Source organism: Calypte anna, chromosome 6 (assembly GCF_003957555.1).
Source record: "Calypte anna isolate BGI_N300 chromosome 6, bCalAnn1_v1.p, whole genome shotgun sequence".
Classification (NCBI taxonomy): domain Eukaryota; kingdom Metazoa; phylum Chordata; class Aves; order Apodiformes; family Trochilidae; genus Calypte; species Calypte anna.
In genome coordinates, this window is record NC_044252.1 from 33,059,596 (window position 1) to 33,082,277 (window position 22,682).

The following is a 22,682-nucleotide window of genomic DNA, read 5'->3' on the forward strand; positions in this document are numbered from 1 at the left end:
AGCCAGTTCCTAACCCAGCACAGGGTGCTCCTGTCCAAGCTGTGGGCTTGGACACAAACCCTTAACACCCCAAAACCACCTCAGCCCAACCAACATTTCCCACTAAATCCTCTTCTGAGGGCACCTCCAGATCAGCATCAGGAAGGAGATGACCCAGGGAGGGAGATGGGGAGCAAATGGCAATGGCTGTTGGCAGAGATGTTCAGCTCTGGAGAGTTTTACCAGCAGGAAAACGGGGAAGTTTTTTTCCCCAAACCCTGACCTTCCATCTCAGCCTAGATTAGAAAAATAAAGCCTTGCTATCAAAGGCCACATTCCAGCCTCATTCAAACACATTCAACTGGGTGTTTGTTCAGCAGAGGTTAACACTTGCCATGATTTTTATGGGGAATATTTTTAACCATAGGATTTGCAGCACACCAAGCCATGAATTCCCCAGCAGTTTCAATAATCAAGTTATATTTAACTACACCAAATAAAAAACGTAGCAGTTGGGATCAATATGATATTCATATTTTATTCCATAAATAAACTCCATTGGTTTGTAAGCTGGTTGTTTTGACTTCCAAAATGTACAAATAAAGATTTAAATATTTTGGGAGGAAACCTTACAGATGGTTTTAGTTCTGATGCAAACATACTTCTTGGCACCACTTCTTTATATGCCATTGCTATAAATACTTAATGCTTACAGAAGCAGAGTAAATGCATATTACAATGAAAAACATGAAAAAGAGTGTCATAATCATTTTTTTAAGTATTGCTCTTTAACAGGTAAATTTGCTTGTAGATTCACTACAGAAACAGGAATAGAGGTCTTCAGCAAGCTACAATATTGCTCCCTTTTGGTATGTTAAGTATTAATGGGAAAGTGCTGCTGTTGTGATGATGGGGTAATGCTATTTCAGCTAGTTTCTAAACATAGCAAATAACAATATTAATTTTTCTTTAATTCAAGGATTTAACTCGCAGGAAATCAATTAATAGAATATTTCAGAGAAATACAGTTCTCCAGATCTTAAAAAAGCCAGTTCTATTGCCATGAAAAGACTGAGATAAGTAATACCCCTCCAGTGATTCAGTATTTGCATTAAAAATTCTTAAAAGTGTTTCCTCTGGGTGAACTGACCAAAAGGTGCTGCTCTGAAGCAGTCATGTTTCTTTTTTAGGCTGTTTTTGATTACTTGAAAGTCGCCTTAAAATTTCAATTAAAATACAAATGATTTTTCTTTTATATAAAGAGCCAAAGATAAGAAAAATACCTCCAGGTTATTGAGAGAACAGTAATTTTTATGGCTTATCTAGCAGTCAATAAGCAGTCAAGATTCAATTAGGGTGATGGACAAGAGAATCCTTTGTCACTCTGTGTTTCTTTGAAGGAGCTGGTCCAGTAATTGCTAGGGGGGAAAAAGAAATACAAGAGAGCCTTAAGATACCTTTAAAATACACGAGGTGAAGAGAACTGAAGAAATCTTCAGTGATAGTGTAGGTGGGAGGTATGAGCATTCCCAGACCTCCAATCTAAAGAATTTAAAGAAGTGCCTAACCCCAAGGGTTACAGAACTTTCCTTGGCATTCAGGGCACATTTTTACCTTTTTAAACTTCTCCACACGCAGCCTGTTACTCTGGATGATGATCCTTTTCTGTTTTTCTTCTTGCTTCTTTTTGACTTCAGGTAAATTGTCATAAATCCTGGAATTAGGTTAGAAAGTTAACTTCCATCATCATCCCTGGGACTCACAGAGAAGTTGCTTCTCCTGGGGGAAGTGTTTGCCTTTAATGCCTTAAATTGTCATTAGTGAGCACCTCTAAATACCTGAATGAGATTTATGCCACAGGAATAACTTAATATTTTGTTTTATACATGTACAAACTCTGACTTGTTGAAAAAGACTTTTAATTTTTGACTAAAAAGTGAAGAAAGAGATGGGACCAAGTTATCTCAATGCAGCACCATAATCCTGGAGTAGCTTCTAATGAGCTCAGTGGAGTTGGTTTCAATTTATAGCAACATAATTCAAACCAGAATCTGGCCTCTACACTATTTTTTAATATATTTATGTCATAAAATTAATACCAAGCAATTATTTTCAAGTAGCTTTTTAAATATAAGCAAACCATCATGATAAATCTGTAGACTTCTAACATTTTTTCACTGTCATTAGGAACTCTTTTGTTCCAGGAAGATAAAAATCCTTTTAAAACCAATGTGAGCTGCCCTCAAAGAAGGTGACTTCTGGTCTGATCTTTTTCCATGGAAATAACTGAGAAAATTTCCCTGGAATTGAAAGGAAAGTCAGCCCTTCCTTTGCAGCACTCCTCTTCTCTCCATGCACACAATGCCCATGAGCCCTGATTTTTTTCCTCATAATACTTTGCAGTCTCAAGTTACTGAAGAAATTCCTTTTGGCTGGGGTTTGTATGTTGGTCAGACACCCCATTTCTACCAGTTTGCTGTAATTCCCACATTCCATGCCATAATCAGGATGAAAACCATGCAACCCACCCAACGTGGTTCCACTGCTTCCATTTGGGAAGCTCCAACATGAGGACTCAGCTTTCCCCTCCATGGGAACCCCAACCCACCTGAAAGTGCTGGAAAAAAAGCTGCTGCAAGGGCAGGGCTGAGGCAAAGAAATCAAAATAGCCACAGTGCAAGAAAAAACAGGCTCTGAAGTGCAAGAATTTGTACCTTTTGGATCTCATGTGCATCTCCTTCTCTGGAATGAATCTTTCCTTTGGTTTGAAGAGGTTATCTAGTGGAGGGAAAATAGAGTTGGTAGTGGAGCATCTTCTCCTCTCTCTACAGTCCACCTAAAAACCTCCTCAAGAAACCAACCCCTTGAAAACACAAGCAAACAAACAGCAATCCTGACCCTCCAGGCTCCTGCAGTTACAATGAAGCTTTATTTGGAAAGGTTTAGACTGAGGAGGTAAGAAACTTGTTTCCAAAATATTACCAAAGATGCAGGATTTGGATGGAAATCCAGAGAAAGCCAGCAGGTCCCATGGTAGGGGTGGAAGGGTAACATCCAACTTCCATTGCCTTTTCCACTGAACCATCATCCTCTCAGAGGGAAGGGAAAAGGAAGGTATGAAAAAAAACTAAACATACACCCTGGAGAAACTATTTTTTAAGATCACGAGGCTGTTCATTCTGCAGATTTAAAGGCCTATAAACAGCTGGTAAGCCTGTCACTGAAGTAATTACATGACACTTTTTTTTTGAGCTTTAAATCCAGTGATTTGAACACTGTTTCTGCTCAGCTCATCACAGTGGGGTCTCTCATTTCTTCTCTGCAGTCAGGAGCAGAGCAGTCGATCTTGCCCTAATCAGCCCTCCCAAAATTCAGCAGTGCCCAATTCCACAGCATAAAAGGGAACACGAGAGCTGCAGGCTCTGCCTTTAAAGAGCTCTGGTGACACTCAGACCTTCTGCAGGATAAACATTTGCATTTGGGGGGAGATGGCTTTCAGCATTTCCTGAAATCCCACTCGTGCGTCCCTATTAAAAAGCAATTCGGCCTCGTGGAGGCTGAAAAGGTAGAAGAAAACTGCACAGATGGTGACATTTATATGGAAATGATGTTGGACGCCAATTATTTCTTTCCCCCACGTGAAACTTGTTGTAACAACACTGGTAAAACATGGGAAAACTGGGCTAGCTACTGATTTCTTATCAATAAAAACCCTTCAGTCTGATAGCGTGACCTCAGGTGGGGACAAATCTCTGAAGGTCACCGAGCTTTTTTCTGGGTAAAAATTAGTATATTGAAATAAAACCTTCATGTCCAGAGAGAAATGTAGTGGGAAGAACCTTTCTTGCTCCTGAGGCTCAACGAGCTGCTGGCTTCTCCATTGCCTCACATCAGAATGAGCTGAGCTTCTCTCTGTGGGTGTGTGTCCCACCTTTATTGGCCCCCTGGTAATAGGGGCCCTGCCCTAACCAGGCACAGGTGGACTCACACCCACTCTTTGGCAACTCGAGGCACCTGGTTTATCTTGTTTCTCTACAGAGAAAGGCACCTCACAAGCTCACTTCAGAGATAAAACTACAGCAAACTTGTCAAGTGCAGAAGGGAAGATCTCAGGCTGCAGTTTGACCCCATCAGTCCTGCAGCAAAGCAGGCTGCATCCCAAGGGACAGTCCCACCTCTCCTGTGCCACCTTCCTGGGTGGGCATGGCTGTGCACGAGGGGAACTGGGCCAGGGAATGTCCTCTGGTGGTGGGAAATGACTTGGAGGAATGATGCTATTGGGAGTGCTTGAGGCAGGGACCTGCAGCCACAAAGATGTTCCTAAGCCATCCTTGGGGATGCTGTGTTGGGGTCAGTAGAAATGAAGCTCCTCAGCTGAGCTGCTCATTGCAAAGACAACCACAACCATGGCAATGAGCCCCATGAACAGCAGAGCTGTGAAGACCTCCACAAATCCCCAGGAGAAAAGAAAAGCAGAAAGGAGCAAAGTACAAGACTGGAAAAGCAACCACAAGCTCACACCATTGAGGTGCCACCAACACAAAGCTGTAGACATAAGCAAGTTTCCAAGTCATCATTTTACCCCCTGGCTTCTCAATTTCAAATGTTTTTTCCATGTGTGAGGCTGTGGAAGAGCAGCCCCATTCTCCAGAGCAAGGAGCCTGCCTTCCAGAGGGGTTTTGACCAGCAGAGAGAACAGGAAACCCATTTCTCTTGGCTTTTAATGATGGCTGAGATCTAATGCCTCTTCTGGCCCTGAGAAATGACTGAAACATGTGGGCCTTCAGATGACCACAGGAATGTCCATGGCACCATGGGGAGGTGACAGGGCAGGTCTGTGCCCTCTGCCCAGGGCACCCCAGGCAGCTGGATGGAACCCTGGAAGGCTGTGGTTGAGATAACATCAAACTTCAACACCAAACATCAAACCCCCTGCTCCTCTCCTCACTTTTGGTGTCCCAGTCAGCTGCTTCTGGATGATGAGCAAGTCACCAGCCAGGTATATCCAGAGATGGAGAAGACATCCTGTGTTTGGACACACAGACACACCTTAGGATGGTCTTTTTCTTCTTCCTTCTGGACACTTTGTGCCCTGCATAAACCCCAGGCTCTCTACCACCTGAAAAGCTGGCTGTGTAGTACATGGTGAGAGATGAACCCTGGAATGTTTCCTTTTCAGTGTCATTTGGGCAGGGTCGGGGTACAGAAGCAAGGTGGAAGTTGTGTCTGGGCAGAGGATGGTCCCATTACAGCCATAAAAATGGGGGCTGGGGCTAAGAGAAGGTTCTGGTCTCCTCCTTCTCCATCTCCTACCTTTCCTCTCACCTCTGCACCAGCCCATCTGATCCCAGCTGTTTGTCCAGCTGGATCAGTCATTTGAGCTGATCAAATCCCAGAAAGGGAATTCTATTTTTTTTTTTAAATAAATAGTTGAAAAGAAGGTCCTGCTAGATCAGCTCACTGCTCCAACCAGAATCTGGGAGCATGGTTGGGCCACATACACACCATGGTGTGTGACACTGCTCCGTGTGCCCTCCAGCTTCCCTCCCACCAGGTTAAAATGTGAAATTCCATCCCCAAATCACTGGGGTTTTGGTGTCCACTCGTGTAAATGAACCCACATTTCCATCCCTGCCTGGGCTACAGCATCACTGGCCTCTCATTTCACTGCTGTTTTCTAAAACATGACACAAATGCACATTTTACAGCCTCAAATGGCTTTTCCAGAGAATAAAGAATAATGATAACAATAAATGTTGCTCTGAGGGCTGGCAGAAGGGAAGGAGAAGATGGTGACCCTTGGGTGAGCAGGAAGGGAAGCCCATGTTTACTGCAAGAGGGTTTGCAACTGGAAAACCTTGGGAGCATCTGTAGGAAACAAAGATCTCTCACTCTGGGACTCATTAATCACACTAATCCTTCTGCCCAACAGCCAGGAGAAGTCCTAAAATGCCAATTGTCAGGACTGGGAGCAAATTAAATCTGCTCAATGCACTCCTTCACAGCCTTCTGAGCTGCAGCCTCCACACTTGAGCTTTATCAGGGATCAAGGATTGCCAAGAGGAATTGCAGCTCTGCTCCCACACCAGCCGTGTGGCACTGCCATCATTATAAAAATATTAAGATCTCACAAATAGAAAATTACACCCAGCTTCACAAGGACAGAAGAGGGAGGGAAAAGAAAGATTCTCTTCAGACAAAATTATCTTTAATGACCCAGCCACTGGAAGAGGGAAGTAGTCATTTACTTGAATAATTAATGAATATATTTCAATATTATCCTTTTATTACTCATTAAACAAGTGTAAAGAATGATCTTGATCTTATACTTTATGGGGAAATATGCTTAACCTCTCTCTTTTTTTTTTTTTTTTCCTTTTTCTTTTTTTTTTTTTTTTTTTCATCAAGAATTTCCAGAATGGTTTGGGGGACTTCTGAAGATGACCAAAGAAATGGGGAGGAAATATTTAAATATTTGCCATTTCTAACCTACATGCCAAACCCCTGCCCTGTGCCTGCTGGGTGCTGGCCCCAGATCCCCCAACACCAGGGCCCTTAAAAGATGAAATGAACATGGATAATTAATTTTAGTGACTGTTTAAAAACATCATTTGTGTTTTGTGCTTTGTTTACTCATCCTGACTTAGCTCTTACTGTACAGACCCCTCCAGCCCTGGGGACAATCAGGTGTCATGACAGAAATGATCTGTGACACAAAAGCCCCCAAGAGCCCCACCATGGCATGGGGGCTGTGCCTGCCTTTCCTGCACCCAATCTCATTCCCCAGAGAGCACCAAACCCATACCTGTGTTTCCCAGTGTTGAGGACATCACAGGTTTTCTTCCCTGTATCCTCCAGGTGACCCATCTATAGCTGTTTAATGTTTTCAATTGATGTACTTTGCAGGAGAATAATGTGGCTTCAAACAGGCAGAGATTTAAAACCAGGATGGAAAGGGGGAATGCAAATCAATCAAATCTTTTCTTCTAGTCAATGGAATTAACAAACAGCCAGATGGCAATTAAGAAAAAAAAATAAATAAAAGAAAGCCAAAATAATTAGTTAGTAACATCTTGCTCCTAGGTAATATTTACAGAGGTGCTACAGGGAGCTTCTCAGGGAGAACTGTTTTACCTGCAGGATATTCAGTCTGTTTACTGCCAGGGTAATAAACCAACCTAATCAACCTGAATTAGGAAATCACAGGGTTTGGAGCCATTGATTCAGCAGCCTTGCCTGCAGCTGTGGGCAGAGAAATGCTCCCCATCAGTTATCTGCTGCTGGGGGCTTCAGGAGCCAAGGGGCTGCTGAGAGGGCTGGATTGGGACACCCAGTCCCAAACCCCTCCAGTCCCCCAGCTATCCCTCATGTCCCCAAAGTGGGGTTCCTGTGAGCTGGGTGGGTAGGAAATGCCATTTATTGCTGGCACCGTGCTGAAGAACGTGACTGCACGTGACAAAGTGTCCTCAAGGAACCCCAGACCAGTTTGGGTTGGGAAGATCCTAAAGTTGGATTAATTCCAAGCCCCCTGCCCAGGCAGAGACACCTCCCACCACCAGACCAGGTTGCTCAAAATCTCTTTTTCCTGCCACAGGAAAATCTCTCATCCTCCCTAAACCACCTCTGTGCTTCAGAGACTTTCTACTTGGAGCACCAAGCCAGATGCTGGAGCACTGGTGGGGGGAACCAGAAGCTGCTTTTTTATTCACCAAGTTCAGATGGAAACACGGCACAGATAGCAAAAGTTCCAAGAGAGCTCCAAATCTACATCCTACTTACCACTGAGAGGGTGGGGAATGGTGTATTGCCTTTTTTTGCTGGAGCAGGATGTTGAGGAGAGCTTGTGAACAAGAGCTCCTGGGTTGCTGGTGGGAGCATCCCTCTGCTGGGCTTTCCTCTCCTGGACCATCTGCTGGAGCTTCCTCAGCCTTTCTTGGGAGCGAGAGATGAACTCAGGTTTATGGGTTTCTAGTGCTTCCTAAATCAAACAGAGGAACCACTTCATTTCCAAAGGCAAAAAAAGGATGAATATGCATCTATCTGGGCTCAATAAGAGATGATCTTATCTTTTTTGTCTGTACAAAAGCCAGCACACTCCTCTGTTTTGATTTCTTTTTTCTGTTACCTTGCCTTGGTGTGAAACAAGCAGATTAGACAAAGAACTCCTGAAAAAAAAACCCCAACAACCCACCCAAAACTAACTCTAAGAAAACATAAAAATCTGTAATTCAAACCCTTTTGGACACGTTATCCAAATTCTTGATGTTTTGCCTATTTCCTTGGCTCACCCCATGGCTGAAGCTGCTGTCACTGACAGTTCACAAACTTCCCTGTTTATTTAGGTTGTTGTGCAGATGTATTCATCCAGAAAGAAAGAAAAGCTTTCCAGTCAAAAGCTGCTTCAACATTTAGGAATGTCCTAGGACAGAAGAGTGGAGGAGATTGACCTGAAACTCCTGCTGGAGGAGGAGGCAGAGAAGGGAGTCTGGGGCTTGGTGCCAACCTGGGGTCTGATCCATGGAGGTGCTGGATGGTGGGAATATGTGGGACATGGGCAGTTTTAAGGTATGATTTCCAAAGAGGCTTTGGGAAATTTGTAAGTCCCCAGATTTTCACTGTTCCTCTATGGGAACAGCAGGTGGGGCTTGGATTGGGGGTGTCTGCAAGCAGGCAGCTCGTGCAAGGTATCAAAAGTGCTCTGGAGAGGAGAAAAATCAAGGAGATGGGAATTTCTGCCTTCAGTCACTTCCCAGGAAGTAAACACCATCCATGGGAAAAAGGAGGGAAAAAGGGGGAAGAAGGGGGAAGAAAAAGAGGGAGAAAAGGAGGGAGGGAAGGGGAAGAAAAAGGGGGGGAAAGGGGTAGGGAAGGGGGCGAAAAGGAAGAGGGGGGAAAGAAGGAAAGAGGGGGAAGAGAATAAAAGGGTGGGGAAAAAGAAGGAAAGAGTGGGGAAAAAAGAAGGAAAGGGAGGGGGAAAGAAGGAAAGGTGGGGAAAAAGAAGGAAAGGGGGAGAGAAAGAAGGGGGGGAGAAAGAAGAAAATGGGTTGGAAAAGAAGAAAAGAGGGAGGAAAAAAGAAAAGGGGAAAAAAAAAAAGGGTGGGAGAAAGAAGGAAAGGGGGGAAGAAAGAAGGAAAGGAGGGGAAAAGAAGGGGAAGAAGGGAAAAAAGGGGAAAAGGCAAGGGGAAAAAGGAGGGCAAGGGGGGAACAAAATAATCACTCCTTGTATTAACACTAAGAACAAATTGCTATTTTACCTGCAGTGTCTGTGGGGCTGGTGGAGTCTGCCCAGGCTGGGAGCCCAGTTCTGGCAGGATGGATGTGGAGCTGATCTCCCCAGGAACATCTGGCAGGAGAGTTCTGGGCAGCCCCATCCTGCTGGCTGGTTCCTGCCTCTCCTCCTCCTGGGGCTCCTGCATTTTGTCACTCGAGCCACAGAATTCATAATCACCTTCAAGAGATTTAAAAGTTCATTAAGAGTGCACGGGTAATTTTTCAGTGGGCTCTTCACCTCATTAGACATAGAGGGCAATTTCTGGAAATCAGAAGGCCAAGGTGTTATTAATAGGCCTCATTAAATGGAATAGATCAAATCTAACCACAGGTGCTACTCACTGCCCTGTGACACCCTGAGTAGCTTTCACATTAAGCCAGACATCACACCAAAGAGTAATTAAGCTGCCTGGATGCTCAGCTTGCTGCTATTTGCTTCCCCAAAAGCAAAGATGGTCCTGCAAGCCAGGGACACCATGGAAAGCAAAGGATGTCACACTGCCACTTGAGTTGGAGTTCATTGCCATTTATTCCACGTCTCAAAAAACCCCCTAATATCTTGTTATGGACTTTAATTGCATTGTTATGGACCTTAATTGCATGCCATTTCTCTTTGACCATGGTGAGGCTTTCATAAACACTGCTCTTGGGTTGTGTTTTTCCCTCTGCTGATCAAGCAGTTTGTTTCCAATCATTTCTCTATATATATATTCATGAGGCAGTGCAATGGCTCATGAAAAAAAAAAAATAAACAAAAGGTTAATCTGCATGATGGAATATGAGTAAGAAAGCTGACAATTCACAAATTCCTCCACTGAGAATGAAAAGAGTGTTTTCTACACTTAGAATTCTGCTTTACTGCACTGGGACTGATGCTCCCTGCACAAAGGAGCACCCAGGACCTCCAAAAAAAAAAAAAAATAAAGGAGCTCCAAAATCAGAGTTGAGAAGATCCTCATTTGGAAGATCCTCATTTGGAAGACAGACTTAATCCAAAATAACAAAGGAATGTCGGAAGAGCCCCATGTGAACTATTTGGAAAAGTCACCCTGGAGTACTTCTCCCTTGCCAAATAATTTGATTTCTAGAACTAAATATCTGGGAATAAAGCCCATTACTGTTTTATTTCAATTTTTGGTTACAATAAACTTAAAATATTTTCCTCTCTATAACATATTGTACATATTATATTGTACTTAAAAAATATATTAAAATGATCTGTGTTGGGTACTTTTGCCTTATAAAATCCTGTACTCCATTTCCTCTCTAATACTGCTCTTGGTAACAGTTTGGAAAAAAAAAACCAACCCTTGAAACCCATGAACATGGAATTAAACTCCTCGATAAGCCAGGTTTACAGAAGTGTCAATTAACATTATCATTGATAGATCTCAGTGGATGCTTCACTTCTGGAAACCCAAGTCACTTCCAGTTAGGGAAATGGCAGGATTTAACCTCAGGCACTGAAAGCAGAACATAGGCTTCTCCCAGCCAAACTGGTGCTAAAAACCTGTAGCTTTCTCCTCAATAATTACAGCTTCTTACCCACCTGCCTACAAAAAATAAAATAAATTAAAAAATGCAGTAAGAAAAAAGGCCAGCAGACCACTATAGCATTTTTAAGGTATTCTTGGAGTCAATTTCTCACTAAAGTCAAATTAATCTCTCCTATTTCTCAGTTCTCTGCTGCAAAAATCCCCTCTGCATGGGTACAGCTGCTGGGGTCATCTCCATTGGAACAAGCTGGAATGGAGACACCCAAGCAGGTGCTGAACTAGAAGAAATCCTCTGTTATGTGCTCAAATCTTTTTGCTAATCAAGGGTTTTGGGGTTTTATTTTTCATTTTATTTCTCTTCATGATAACCTCTCCCAGTGAAGTGTCTCACACGATACCTGTGCACACAAAGTGCAGCCTGCTGTGTCCAAAAAGAAATAAAAAATAAAAAAGAGATGGTAGAAATGACAAGTATTGAAACTAGTTTGTAAAAATAACTTCACTCCTGGTGTTTCTTGGTTGGACCTGGACTGCTTGACTCCACGATTTTAATGTTTTTTCAAGATTTTCTGGATCCTACTTACAAAATAAGCCCATTTTTCTCATTTTAAACTTGTTTTCTATACCATAGCAATGTATACAGTCAGATTAATTGATTCATCTCTCACCAGATGACTCATTCTCAGCACTTAAAGCTGGACAAAAATGGACTGACTTCCCATTCTTTTTTTTTTTTTTTTTTTTCTATGAGACTGATCTCATCTTATTATTGAAACCATATTCCTAACAACCACAGTAGGATTTGTACCTTACTTTTTAGGAGCTGGTTTTGCCTGTGAACATTTTCTTCCAAGAGGCTCCTTGGTGAAGCTTTTTTATTGCACATACTACTGAAGATGAAGATTTTTGGGTTCAGGACATGCTGTGCTTCGTTCTCTTTGGGTTTGGAGGTGCCTTTGCAGAGATCTCTCTCTTTCAGGGAGCAGTCAGGAGCAGCATCAGTCACATTTCTGGATGCTGTGTCTGGAGGAGAGCCAGAGGCCATTGCACTGCTCCTGCCCATGGGGCACTGCTGCTTCTGTCTTCCCAACAGCATTTGTGTTCCTGGGAAAAACAGGAAAAACAGCCCCAAATTCTTTAACATGGGAACATTTTTCTTCTCTAGTCCTTGTGACTTTTTATTTCCTGCACACCCACTTCCAGTCGTATGTTTTAAAAGCTGTAACTGATACAGGCTGGATGATGACTGCCATGCAGCTGTCCTGCCACAAAATATGACTGAAAGGAACAATCACAGAGTCCATTTGGTTGGAAAAAACCTTTAGGACCATCAAGTCCAACCCTTAACCCAGCAGTGCCAAGGCCACCACTGCCCCATGTCCCTCAGCATCTCCACAGCTTCGAGATCCCTCCAGGACTGACCTGGGCAGCCTATTCCAATCCTAGAGGATATTCTTCATAGCAATAAACTGCCATTTAAATAATATTATGTTATTATATATTATATATAAATGATGGGCAGCATGGAAGAAGTCAAGACAGCTCTGGCAAGAAGGTACACTCTGTGTCTTTGTCTTGTCTCTTACTTGAGACTTGTATTCTTGTCTTGTCTTGTATTCTTACTTGGGAAGAATATTTCAGATTGGTTAAACCTGGTCAAAATTACAGTTATAGACCATCACCATAGGTGAAAACTGAGGGCTTTTCTCTTTTGAGTCCCTAAGAAAGGGTGAGGTGGCTCATCATGTCAGATACTTCCATATTTCACAGTCATTAATCAAAAGGCAGATCCTGCAGTGTGGGCTGGGAAGATTTCTGTTCACTTTCCTGACCTTTAATCCACCCCCAAAAGATGAGAAATATTCTTTGCCCCAACATAATGGTCTCCTCTACATTTTAGAGATCTCAATGGCTCGTGTTTCTTTTCGATCTTCCCCTATTTCTGAGGAAATCAGAGGCATTAATTTTCCCTTACCATGCAGATCCGAAAGCTTTTACCATCTGAAGTTCCTTTCTGTGACAGGGAGAAGAACAACAACTTCTCAGGGCATCCTCTAGTGAGGGATCCCTGGATATCAGCATGGTCAGAAAAAAACCCCAACATCTATTTTTTTAATTGAATCCATGAGGATGAGCCCCATCCTTAGCAACTTCACAGCCACAGAGAAAACCTGGTCAAAGCAAGGAAATGCACCCAGCATCCAAGCAAACCCTCTCCTCCCTGCTGTAACTTTTTTTCCTCCTTGCTTGTCACACACTGCAAATATTTGCCCCATCTTCTGTCAATGCTTTGTTCTTTTCTCAGATGCAAAGAATTTTGGTGCAAATGCTCTCAACAAAGTGGAGAGACTCAGTTCTGTGCATCCACTCAGTCGGAGCTGCTGCATCCAGAGGGATCTGTTCCTTCCTTCCCTGACCCATCAGCCCATGCCTGCAGTTACACGCTGTGTTTCTACAAATGTTTTCTGACAGAGAGGGGAAAAAACATTAAGACAGATTAATGGGGTCGTAGGCATCAAAGAGGGTTTGTGGGAGGAGGGAGAAACCAGCAGCACGGTGGAAGATGAAGAAAGCAGCAGGTAGCATCAAGGAACTGCAGAGGAGCGGAGGAAAAGTCTTGTCAGAAAGGCAGCCAAGATACTAGAAGGAAAGGGGGGGGGGGGGAAATGAGGGAGCTAAGCCACAGAAAGAACTTGAATGGAAAACAGATTATCTCTTTAAATCATCTTTCAAATTAAAATAGTTCAGTGGCCAGCAGAAAGCAGGGGAAGAAAAGAAAGTGGAAAGGAGAAAAGAGTTTCTGCTCATCTGAGGCAGCAACCCAGTAGGAGATGAGTTGTCTTCCTATCAAGAAATGGTCTGGGCAGCAGATGTCTGTGTTGTGAAGCCAAAGAGCTTCTCTGAGACTGTCAGACAGCTCAGGCCACTGTGGTGTCCCCAGGAGAAGCTTTTTGCTATGGCTGGGCAATGACAGAGAGAAAAGTTGGGGTGGTGGGAATTGGGCTGCAAGGAAGCAGAGTGAAAGAGTGGGGATGGGAGTGAGCAGAGGAGTTGTCTGAAAGCCCCAGCTCCTCTCTAATATCTAAAAACACAGATCTCAACAAAAGAAAAAGGAGATGTCTGGAGTATTCACACTCCATTTACTCCTAACTACTGAACTAGCTATGTGTGGATATTGGCTTCCAAGTGTAAGTACAGCAACCTTCAAGAGCTGAGAATTAAGCCCCAGGAAATTTCTTACATGCAGTGGGAATGGAGAGAGCTTTCCCTCCCTGCCAAAAGAAATGCCACCTGGGGCTTCCTGCCCACAGGGGCTGGGAATTCCCACAAAGATGTGGATTGGAGGGAAGGAAAAGAAAGGCATGAACAAAACTAGCAACTGGGGGGGTGAAAATAAAATAATAATAAAAAATGATGGTTGCTTCTTTCCACTTTATGACAATAAAAGGATGTCAAAGAAAGATTTAAAACCCTTAGGGTTCTGTATGAAATTCAGGTATAAAAACACTTGTAGCCTTTTTGGGTCTTCCTTAGTCCTTGTGCTGATGCCATCACTTATAATTCATGGTATGGTGGGGAGGTATTTCTTTAGTTAATAAAGGCAATTAGGAAAGGTGTACCTTGGTCTTGTCTAACATCACAGGCAATCAGAATCATAATGGAGCCAATCTGGTCAGTTCTTTCCACTAACCCACTCTTGAATTAACCTTTCAGAAGCAGTCAATCCCCAGGAAAACACAGCTAAACCATCCAGACCTGGGCTCCAGACATCAACTCCCTCATCCTCAAAGCAGCTCTCAGTTACCTTAATGAACACAGATGCATATGATATTTAGGGAAAAAAAAAAAAAAAAAGAGGCAAAGGTATTTAAATGTAGGATCACTGAGGTTCACTCTGCACGTTCTGGATCCATTTTTAATTTAGTGTGCAGGGAATCAGGACTGTTACTCTCATTAAGACTATCTGGAGTTGTGTATCCAAATCCCCACGCACCCAACTTGACATAGAGATGTCCCTCTGAGAACAGCCAGAACTGCAACTGGATGACAAGCAATGGATGTTTTTCCTATTATCCCAGCTGAAGAAGGACTTTAAGCTAATGAACAAAGACATGCAAGTGTAATGCTAGGGGAGATACAGGAGAACCCAGCTCAAAGGACCAGAAAGCTGAATGACTCTGTTATAAAATCCACTGAATGCAGAACATAGTTGTAAAAGTTATAAAAGTTCAGCTGCTTATAGGAGAAAAAAAAAAAGGAACAAAAGCACAATTACATTCAGAGAAAAGCCATTATTGCCCTCTGCAAGCAAGAAAAAGACAACATTCAATTTCTAAATAATGACTTAGTGAAAACCATATGATGCTGGAGGAGTTAAAAATATTCCGTAAAACCAGGGGTAGGTTTTCAAAGTGGTTTTTGAAAAGAATCCTTGATCCCGGAGTAAAATACGTATATTGTTTTACTGTAAAGGATCTTTTTCCATTTTCCCCCTTCTCCCTTCAGGGGGTTTTGCTAACAGGAAGTGACCCAGCATTACAGCAGGTTAAACTTGCCTTTCCTTGAGACATGGGCAATTCAGGCAAACAGACCCTTTCCCATTGTTATGCATTTCTTTTTTTTTTTTTTTTTTTTTTGGTCTTTTCACTTTTGAGCAGGATAATGCAGCTTTTCATACTTTCCTAGAACACTCTTCCCAGGGTTTCAGGCTGGATTTCTGATGGTTCATGACAAAGTGCTCCTTTGAAATTGGCCACCACTCATCTGAAGGGCATCACTCATCCTCCGTGACCACCAAGCAAGGCTGACAAGAGGCAGCAGGGGAAGGAGACACAAAGTGCTGGTTCTCTGGGTCTCATTCAGGAGATCAGACATCACCACTGCAGGTCAGCTTCACATTAGAGACCACCTGCTGGGGTTTCTTTCTTAAATTTAATCAAAGCCCCATGCCCTGGGCTGCTGAGCTCTCCCAGACCTCCGTGATGGAAGCAGACACTGCTGGTGCTCCAAGCAGGGAAAAGTAGTGATAAATTTTCCTTAAGTGTAAGAAACTTCTGTCTTCTTCAAGCTTTAGGGCCAGGCATATGTAGGGGTAAATTGTAGGGAGCTCACATGTCCCTTGAGTGGGCAAACAGTGATCCATGATCCAATCCAAGACTCTTGATGACAAAGACTGATGAATTAATCCCTATCATGAATCCAGTTTTAACACTGACAAAGACTGATGAATCCAGTTTTAACATTGCTAAACCACACGATCTTCAATGTAAATAAACAGCTCACATCATCCCTACATCCTGGGACCACAGAAAAATGGAAATGTTGAGACCAAAGATGCCATTCTGAGTTATTTGGGCGTTTGTCAAAGGGTGGGAGATGGGATGAATAATTCCTTGCTCACATCACTGCTGAGGTAAGGACATCACTCTGAATCAATCAGCAAGGAGTGCTACAACATGTAGAGGTTCTGACTAAAATCTCTGCTGACCAGCCCTGAGCCCTGTGTCCTCACCTGCCCCGTGGTGGCTGTCAAAGGACACGTTTGCACCAGGCAGTGTCACCAATGTGCAGCATCAGTACCCATGGATACTACCCAAATTACAATTAAAATCCTGACAAAAACGTAGCTCTTGCCCACGCTCCCTCATCAAAATGCTTAATGAGGTCTGGGATTTACTTTTGAATAAAAAGCCAGGGCTGGATCCTGAAAAAAGGGAGCATGCCATGCCCTCAGAGTTGCATTTCCAGAATTATCAAGAACAGAAGTCAAGGCCACTTGGCAAGCTTGAAGGGAAAAAACAGCCAAACTGTTACTGCCAATGAACATTTCTTCAAACAGCCCTGCCTGGTGAGGATGGAGATTCATTATCTTAGCTATAGCTCAGGATGGAGACTCATTATCTCATTTATATCAGTTACACCTCGAGCTGGAAATCTAGATTAAAAAAATCCTCTCTAACAAGCAAGGTGGGGTTTGGGTTTGGGTTTGTTTTTTTTTTTCTTTCTAGAGCTTTTCTAGTTCTTTTATAGGTATATTTTCTTTTAGTTGACAGCTACAAACATGTTTCTCAGAAGGAAGAGGCTTCTGTTAAAAAAAAAAAGTATTAAAAAGAAAATATTCGACTGGAGGAAGTTGTTATCACTTAAAAGACAAAGCTTATCAAGTGTACAGAAGAGCTATTAGCTTTCAAACCTATAATCAGTCCAAAGTAGGAAGAACCTCTTAATGTCAAGCAACAGCTTGTTTACAGAAGGCTTTTGGCAAAATTAGGATCCTCCAGCACTTGGCTTCGGAGCAAACAACCCCATCACACAGCAAATCAATGGCACCCAACAATAAACCTGTGGTGCCTGCCAATTTTTCTTCTCAAAACACTTTGCAAATGATGAATCAGTCTTCTCTCTTGGTGTTAAATAAGGGGACACCACTTAATTCAGGGGGCTACTTGGTAGCCATGTGCACACACCCTGATGGAGAGGTTGGGTGGCCCAGGAGTGTGGTTTGCAAGGAGTGAAGCAGGGAAAAGTCTTAAGTTGTGCCAGGGGAGGTTTAGGTTGGAGATGAGAAAGAATTTCTTTCTGGAGAGGGTGATCAGGCATTGGAATGGGCTGCCCAGGGAAGTAGTGGATTCTCTGTGTCTGGAGATATTTCCAAAGAGCCTGGATGTGGCACTGAGTGCCATGGGCTGGGAACTGCAGCGGGAGTGGATCAAGGGTTGGACTTGATGATCTCTGAGGTCCCTTCCAACCCAGCCCATTCTATGATTCTATGAAAAGGCACCAGCCTTGCCTGGCACCTGCAGGAGATCATCTTACTCTTGGAATCAGGAGAGTCTGTTACTGCGGCAGAATATTTCAGTGGTCAGGAAATAACCCACCCACCTGATTTGCTTCGGCTGCCTGCACCAGTGAGTTCCCAACACCCAGCTGGTGGAGAACAACCTTTGTAGATTTTGCTAACATTTTCCCCCTTTTGCTTCCTATGTGCTGGGATGGGATGAAAGGAAAAATATTCCCTTTGCATCAGACCTTTCATAATTTAGAGGCTGGTCAAGCACCTGGTAATTATTTTCTCATTGAAGATAATCAGTCTTTAGGTTTTAGACTCATGCCTGGAACCATCACTGTTTTTCTTGTCGTGGCTTTTTGGCAGTGCCTGTAACAAACCCAGAGCTCCCAGGCAACTGAGCCTTAGCCTGAGAGGATTTCTGTTCACGTTGTTAAGAACCATGGAAATGGTTATTGAAAATACTCTGAAATTTGCTGCTGTACTTACAAGAGATTCTCTGTAACATCTACCTAACAAAAAATCTCCCAGTTAGAAATCCCTGTTTGCATTTCAAGGATGTCATGCAGGAAGCTATCAGGCACCATTGGAGTCACTCAAGGAGTAATCCAACGCAGTGTGACTTTTTTTTTTTTTTTAAATTAAAAATCCAGGATGATTCAGAACATTTAAAAGGTGATTTACAGGGTAAGGAATGTCTCAACCACTTGGTATTCTCATCATGTCAAAGACACCTACTTGTTCAGCTTTTTCTGATAACTCACTGCAGCCAGGCTGAGCCAAGTGCTCATTTCACAGCCTGCAGAAGACTTGCTCCTACTTTAAACCAAGTGTAAATAAGGGGAAAATGAGGTCCTTCCCTGCAGTGCCATAATGCAGTCACTGCATCCATGCAGCCCATCTCTTAATGGTTATTTTAATGACTCTGTTATTCAGCCCTCCACTGCCCCCCCCCTTGGGTGCTAAGGAGGGAATTGTCCCCTCCACTCTTCCACTTCCATTTCTCTCATATTTTTACCAACTCTGACAGCTCAAAGATAAAATATCCAGCTTGCACAAGATGAAAAACAGTGGAAAAATCAAACCCTTCGTTTTCACATGCCAAAACAAGTAGAGCCTAAGTTGAATTTGGTTCTTCAGCAGACAGTATGAACATCTTTGGGAAAATGTATATATTCCATTATTGTAATTTTAATTTCACTCATAGAAATGCTGCTCATAAAACCATTAACAGGGCAGCCCTCTCAACCATCCATGGCTGCTCGCTGCCTGAAACCACAGAGAAAATTGTTCAAGAAAAATTAGCTGCAGGAGAGAACATGGAACTGCATCACAGCCAGGGCCACTGGGACATCACAGTGCCACCAAATCACCAGCACTGTAATTGGAAACCAGCCTAGGGGCAGATTTGGCCCTCACATCCTTGAGCATCATCCCTCCCAGGGTCACATCCCTGACAAGGCAGGGGCCACCTCACTCTTCTGAGTCCTGTTGTTTTGCTCAGAAAGTGGAGCAAGAAACCATTTCCCTCCCCACTGATCCCTTGTTTCTCTTAAACTCAGTGTCACCACTCCTTCCTTTGTCACAGCAGAGGATGGGGAACATGCCAGCAGGCATCTGAAACAAGAAGCAAAGCTCAGGAGCTGGGTACCCCACTAACATAAAAAGGCATCAGGATAGCATCGGTTTCCCGTGAGGTTTCCCAGGACACCCCCCAGAGAAGAGGAGGCATCCCCTTCCTTCCCAAATGAATTAAAACCTTCCAAAACAAGGAAAACTAACTGCTGTTACCCATCACATGGGTTGGAGTCTGTCCCAAAGGCTGGCAAGAGCTTCCAGAGTCCCTCACAGCAGAGGGCTGCCAGTTCCTCTCTGAGTCTGCAGCATCTGTAAGGTCTGAGTCCTCAGTTCCTCAGCACCCCATACAGCACAGGAGGGTCACATTGCAGAGTGCCACAGACCCAGTGACACAAAACATCTAGATTAAGGGAAACTGACAGCCTCCTCCATTTTAAATTTATACCAGATGAAGAGAAACATCAAAGCAGCCCCTTTTAATGGGCTTTTTGGCATGTGGGCCTTTGTTCTTAACAAGTCGGCACCAGCTGCTGTGGCCATAATGCCAAGTCAGTAATGTCCCTGGCCAGATCCTCAGCTGAAGTAAATCAGTGTCACCCCCTCTGCAGGCAGATAGTTCTGGTGGTTGACATCAGCTGAAAATTTGGCTCCCTACGCCTAGCAGGTGCAAGCTAAAGTAAAATCTTGTGTGCCATATATTCCCATTTCTCCTGTCTTCAGCATCACTGCTGCTGCACGCAGGCACAGGCCGGGGAGTTAATTAGCATCAGCTGGAGCTACTCAGGTTTCTATACAATAAATTCCATATTAAAGGAACAGCTTTCATCTAATTATGTCTTGTTCATGTATATAAATCCACATATAGATGTATTTCCACACACACCACTAATCTTGTACTCTGGGTTATTGTGTGGCGAGTTTCCCATAAACAGAAGTCAAGCTAAGGACACCAGATAGGCCACAGTCATTCCTAGCACCATTTCAAGTATTATTTAGTAATTGAAAGCAAATTCTGTGAGTAGTCTTTAAGTTTTAACATTGCCTACACTTGCTCATTCAGATTACAGGGAGTATATATTATTTCAGAGTTGACCTACAACCACTTTCTTGGTATACAAATGTCTTGAATACCAGAGGCTTCTCAATAGGTATTTAAAACAAAAACCTTCTTTTGCTTTGCAGGTAGCAGCAGGCTGAAATCTCACAGCACCAATTGTTCTGCTTTTACTCCAATATATGGATATATAATGTATATAAAATACAGAAACATGCACAAAAAAATCTTAAAACAAATTAAAGTCTAGTTATTTACCTCTTAGTAAGCATACTCTTGGCTTTGGCACTTGTTAATAAAACTTATGATGGGAACAAAAGCCTATAATCATCTTGGGCCATTCAATATCCTAAAAGCCCAAATCCTATCTCAGTTTTCCCCCCTACTTGTCTTGGGTTGCTTAAATTAATTAAATTATGCTTTCAAGTCACCTGCCATTCTCTTTAGGAAGAAAGTATAAGCAACTATAATCTCAGCTCTCTGATCTGTCTTGTTCACTGATTCAAACATGTTCTTCCCCTTCTTGAATCCTTCATTTCTGGGCTCTGCAGGAGAAGAGATGCTGGCAGCACAGCCCCCCCAGGTCCCCCCCCAGCTCCCCCCCTCTGTGCTGGGGTTACTGCCACCTGCATCATCATCGCGTCATATTCACCTTCCATTCCTGACCCAGAATCACAGAACCACTGGGCTTGGAAGGGATCTCCAGAGATCCTCCAGTCCATCCCTCCTGCTAAAGCAGCTTTGCCTGGAGAACATCACACAGATTGCACCCAGGTGGTGTTTGAATGTCTCCAAAGAAGGAGGCTCCACAACCTCTCTGGGCAGCCTGGGCCAGGGCTGCCTCACAGTAAAGAAGTTTTTTCTCATATTCCCAATTTCCATACTTTTGGGAAGTTGATATAGAGCCAGGAGATTCCTTTGTGTCATCTCCTGGTGCAGTCTCCACAAATTCCCTAAGTCAAGGCAGGGCTGGAGGAGCCAGCCCAGAACCACCACCCAAACCAGACTGACTTCTCTCCACCTCATCTGCTCTTCCTGGGTAACTTTCATTTGGGCATGGCAACAAAAAAAGAAAAATAAGTTTGCAGGTGTTATAAAAATCAAAGTTTTGACAAAATATGTTTTTTTGCCAATTGCATTCTGTGATATTGAGTTAAACCCAACTGGCTGACTGAGGTGGATGAGCAAACTTCACTTGTTCCTGGTGAAGTTTCTGGGCACAGAGGTCCAGTGCATCTGTTTCATTTTCTTCTGTGCAAAAACTACTAATAATCTGTCATTTAAAAACAGAAACAAAAAGCTACAGACTAATCTCATGCATTCAGGGCTTGGCTGTGTGTAAGCTCTTAAAAAGCTCTTAAAAGCTTTAGTTGCCATGTATTCATCTGTATCTCTGTCCATATTATTGCTGTCTTTAACATAGCTGAGGCTTGGGAAGGTGTTCAGGCATCAAGATTATCTAAGCTTGAAGAGATAAATTTAGAAGTAGGCATTTATAATCTTTCATAGTAAAGTGCTGATATTGTTTAATCACGAGGTCAAGATGAATTTAATCTTGTCCCATTTTCTTTTCTTTGCCCCTTTTAAAATAATTTAGTGTAGAGCACAGTAGGTAGTAGGTTGTAGAAGATGGATGGAAAACTAGATATTAATATGGAATGTATTCTTCATGAAAAGTGAGAAATTAAGATTAAAAACGCTCCTGCCTTCAGCAGAAACGAGACCAATCTTTTCATTTCTAATTTACCTTGAATTTATGAGACACCAGCTCCAGACAGGAAATTGCAGGATTCACTTAAAAGCAATGTTAGCAAGTTTTGGCAGCTTGTTAAAAGCTGTGAGCAAGGGCAGGGTGGTGCACATCCATCATCTGGGACATGGACCTTGGTCACATCTCTGAGCTGGGTCACTTGGCTCTCAGTGGGTTCATTTCACATTTACAGGTGCATATCCCTAAAGCTCCTCAAGGGATTTAAATGCTTGAAACAGCAACACACTTGAAAAAAAAGCTCCACAATTTTATCCTACATCTCTACATCCTCCTGCAGCCTAAGTCTGACTTCAAGTGTAACTTTTCCAGCACCTCCAGTCCAGTTCTTGGCAGATAATGGAATAAAAGGACCCAAAGCCAGTGGTAGATAGAGTCACAGCAGTGAAATCACAAGATCTTATTCCATCCTTGGGATGCTACAGCATGCACCAAGGCTTTGAACACAACAGCCAAGAGATTTGGATAATTTTGGTGTAATTACCATCCAGGAGCACAGCCCAAGATTTACATTTCATTAATAGCCCTCAAATATCCTTTCCCTATATGGCACATTCTGGAATTATCTACCCCTGGAGATTATCTGGACCAACCTCCTGCTGAAAGCAGGGCTTTGGATTAGGCCATCCAGGTCTGTGTAAAGCCAAGATGTGAATGCTTGGATTTGAGCATGAAATAGTATGAGTAACACTCTAGGCAGACTCAGGATTCCTTCAGTGAAGTCACACAAAAAATTAGGAAAAAGACACT

The 22,682-nt window shown here is 43.1% G+C and overlaps 1 protein-coding gene across 1 annotated transcript in view; it reads right to left on the reverse strand.

The window, feature by feature from the left end:
- Window positions 1-1,334: 1,334 nt before the first annotated feature.
- C6H10orf90 (chromosome 6 C10orf90 homolog) overlaps window positions 1,335-22,682 on the reverse strand; it is a 55,002-nt gene continuing 33,654 nt past the window's right edge. The window contains exons 4-9 of the mRNA XM_008491762.2: window positions 11,559-11,849; window positions 9,234-9,427; window positions 7,759-7,957; window positions 2,694-2,757; window positions 1,594-1,693; window positions 1,335-1,397 (exon numbers count right to left, since the gene is read on the reverse strand). Coding sequence (XP_008489984.2) covers window positions 1,359-1,397; window positions 1,594-1,693; window positions 2,694-2,757; window positions 7,759-7,957; window positions 9,234-9,427; window positions 11,559-11,849 — 887 coding nt within the window. The 3' untranslated portion in view covers window positions 1,335-1,358. The remainder of the gene's footprint in view (window positions 1,398-1,593; window positions 1,694-2,693; window positions 2,758-7,758; window positions 7,958-9,233; window positions 9,428-11,558; window positions 11,850-22,682) is intronic.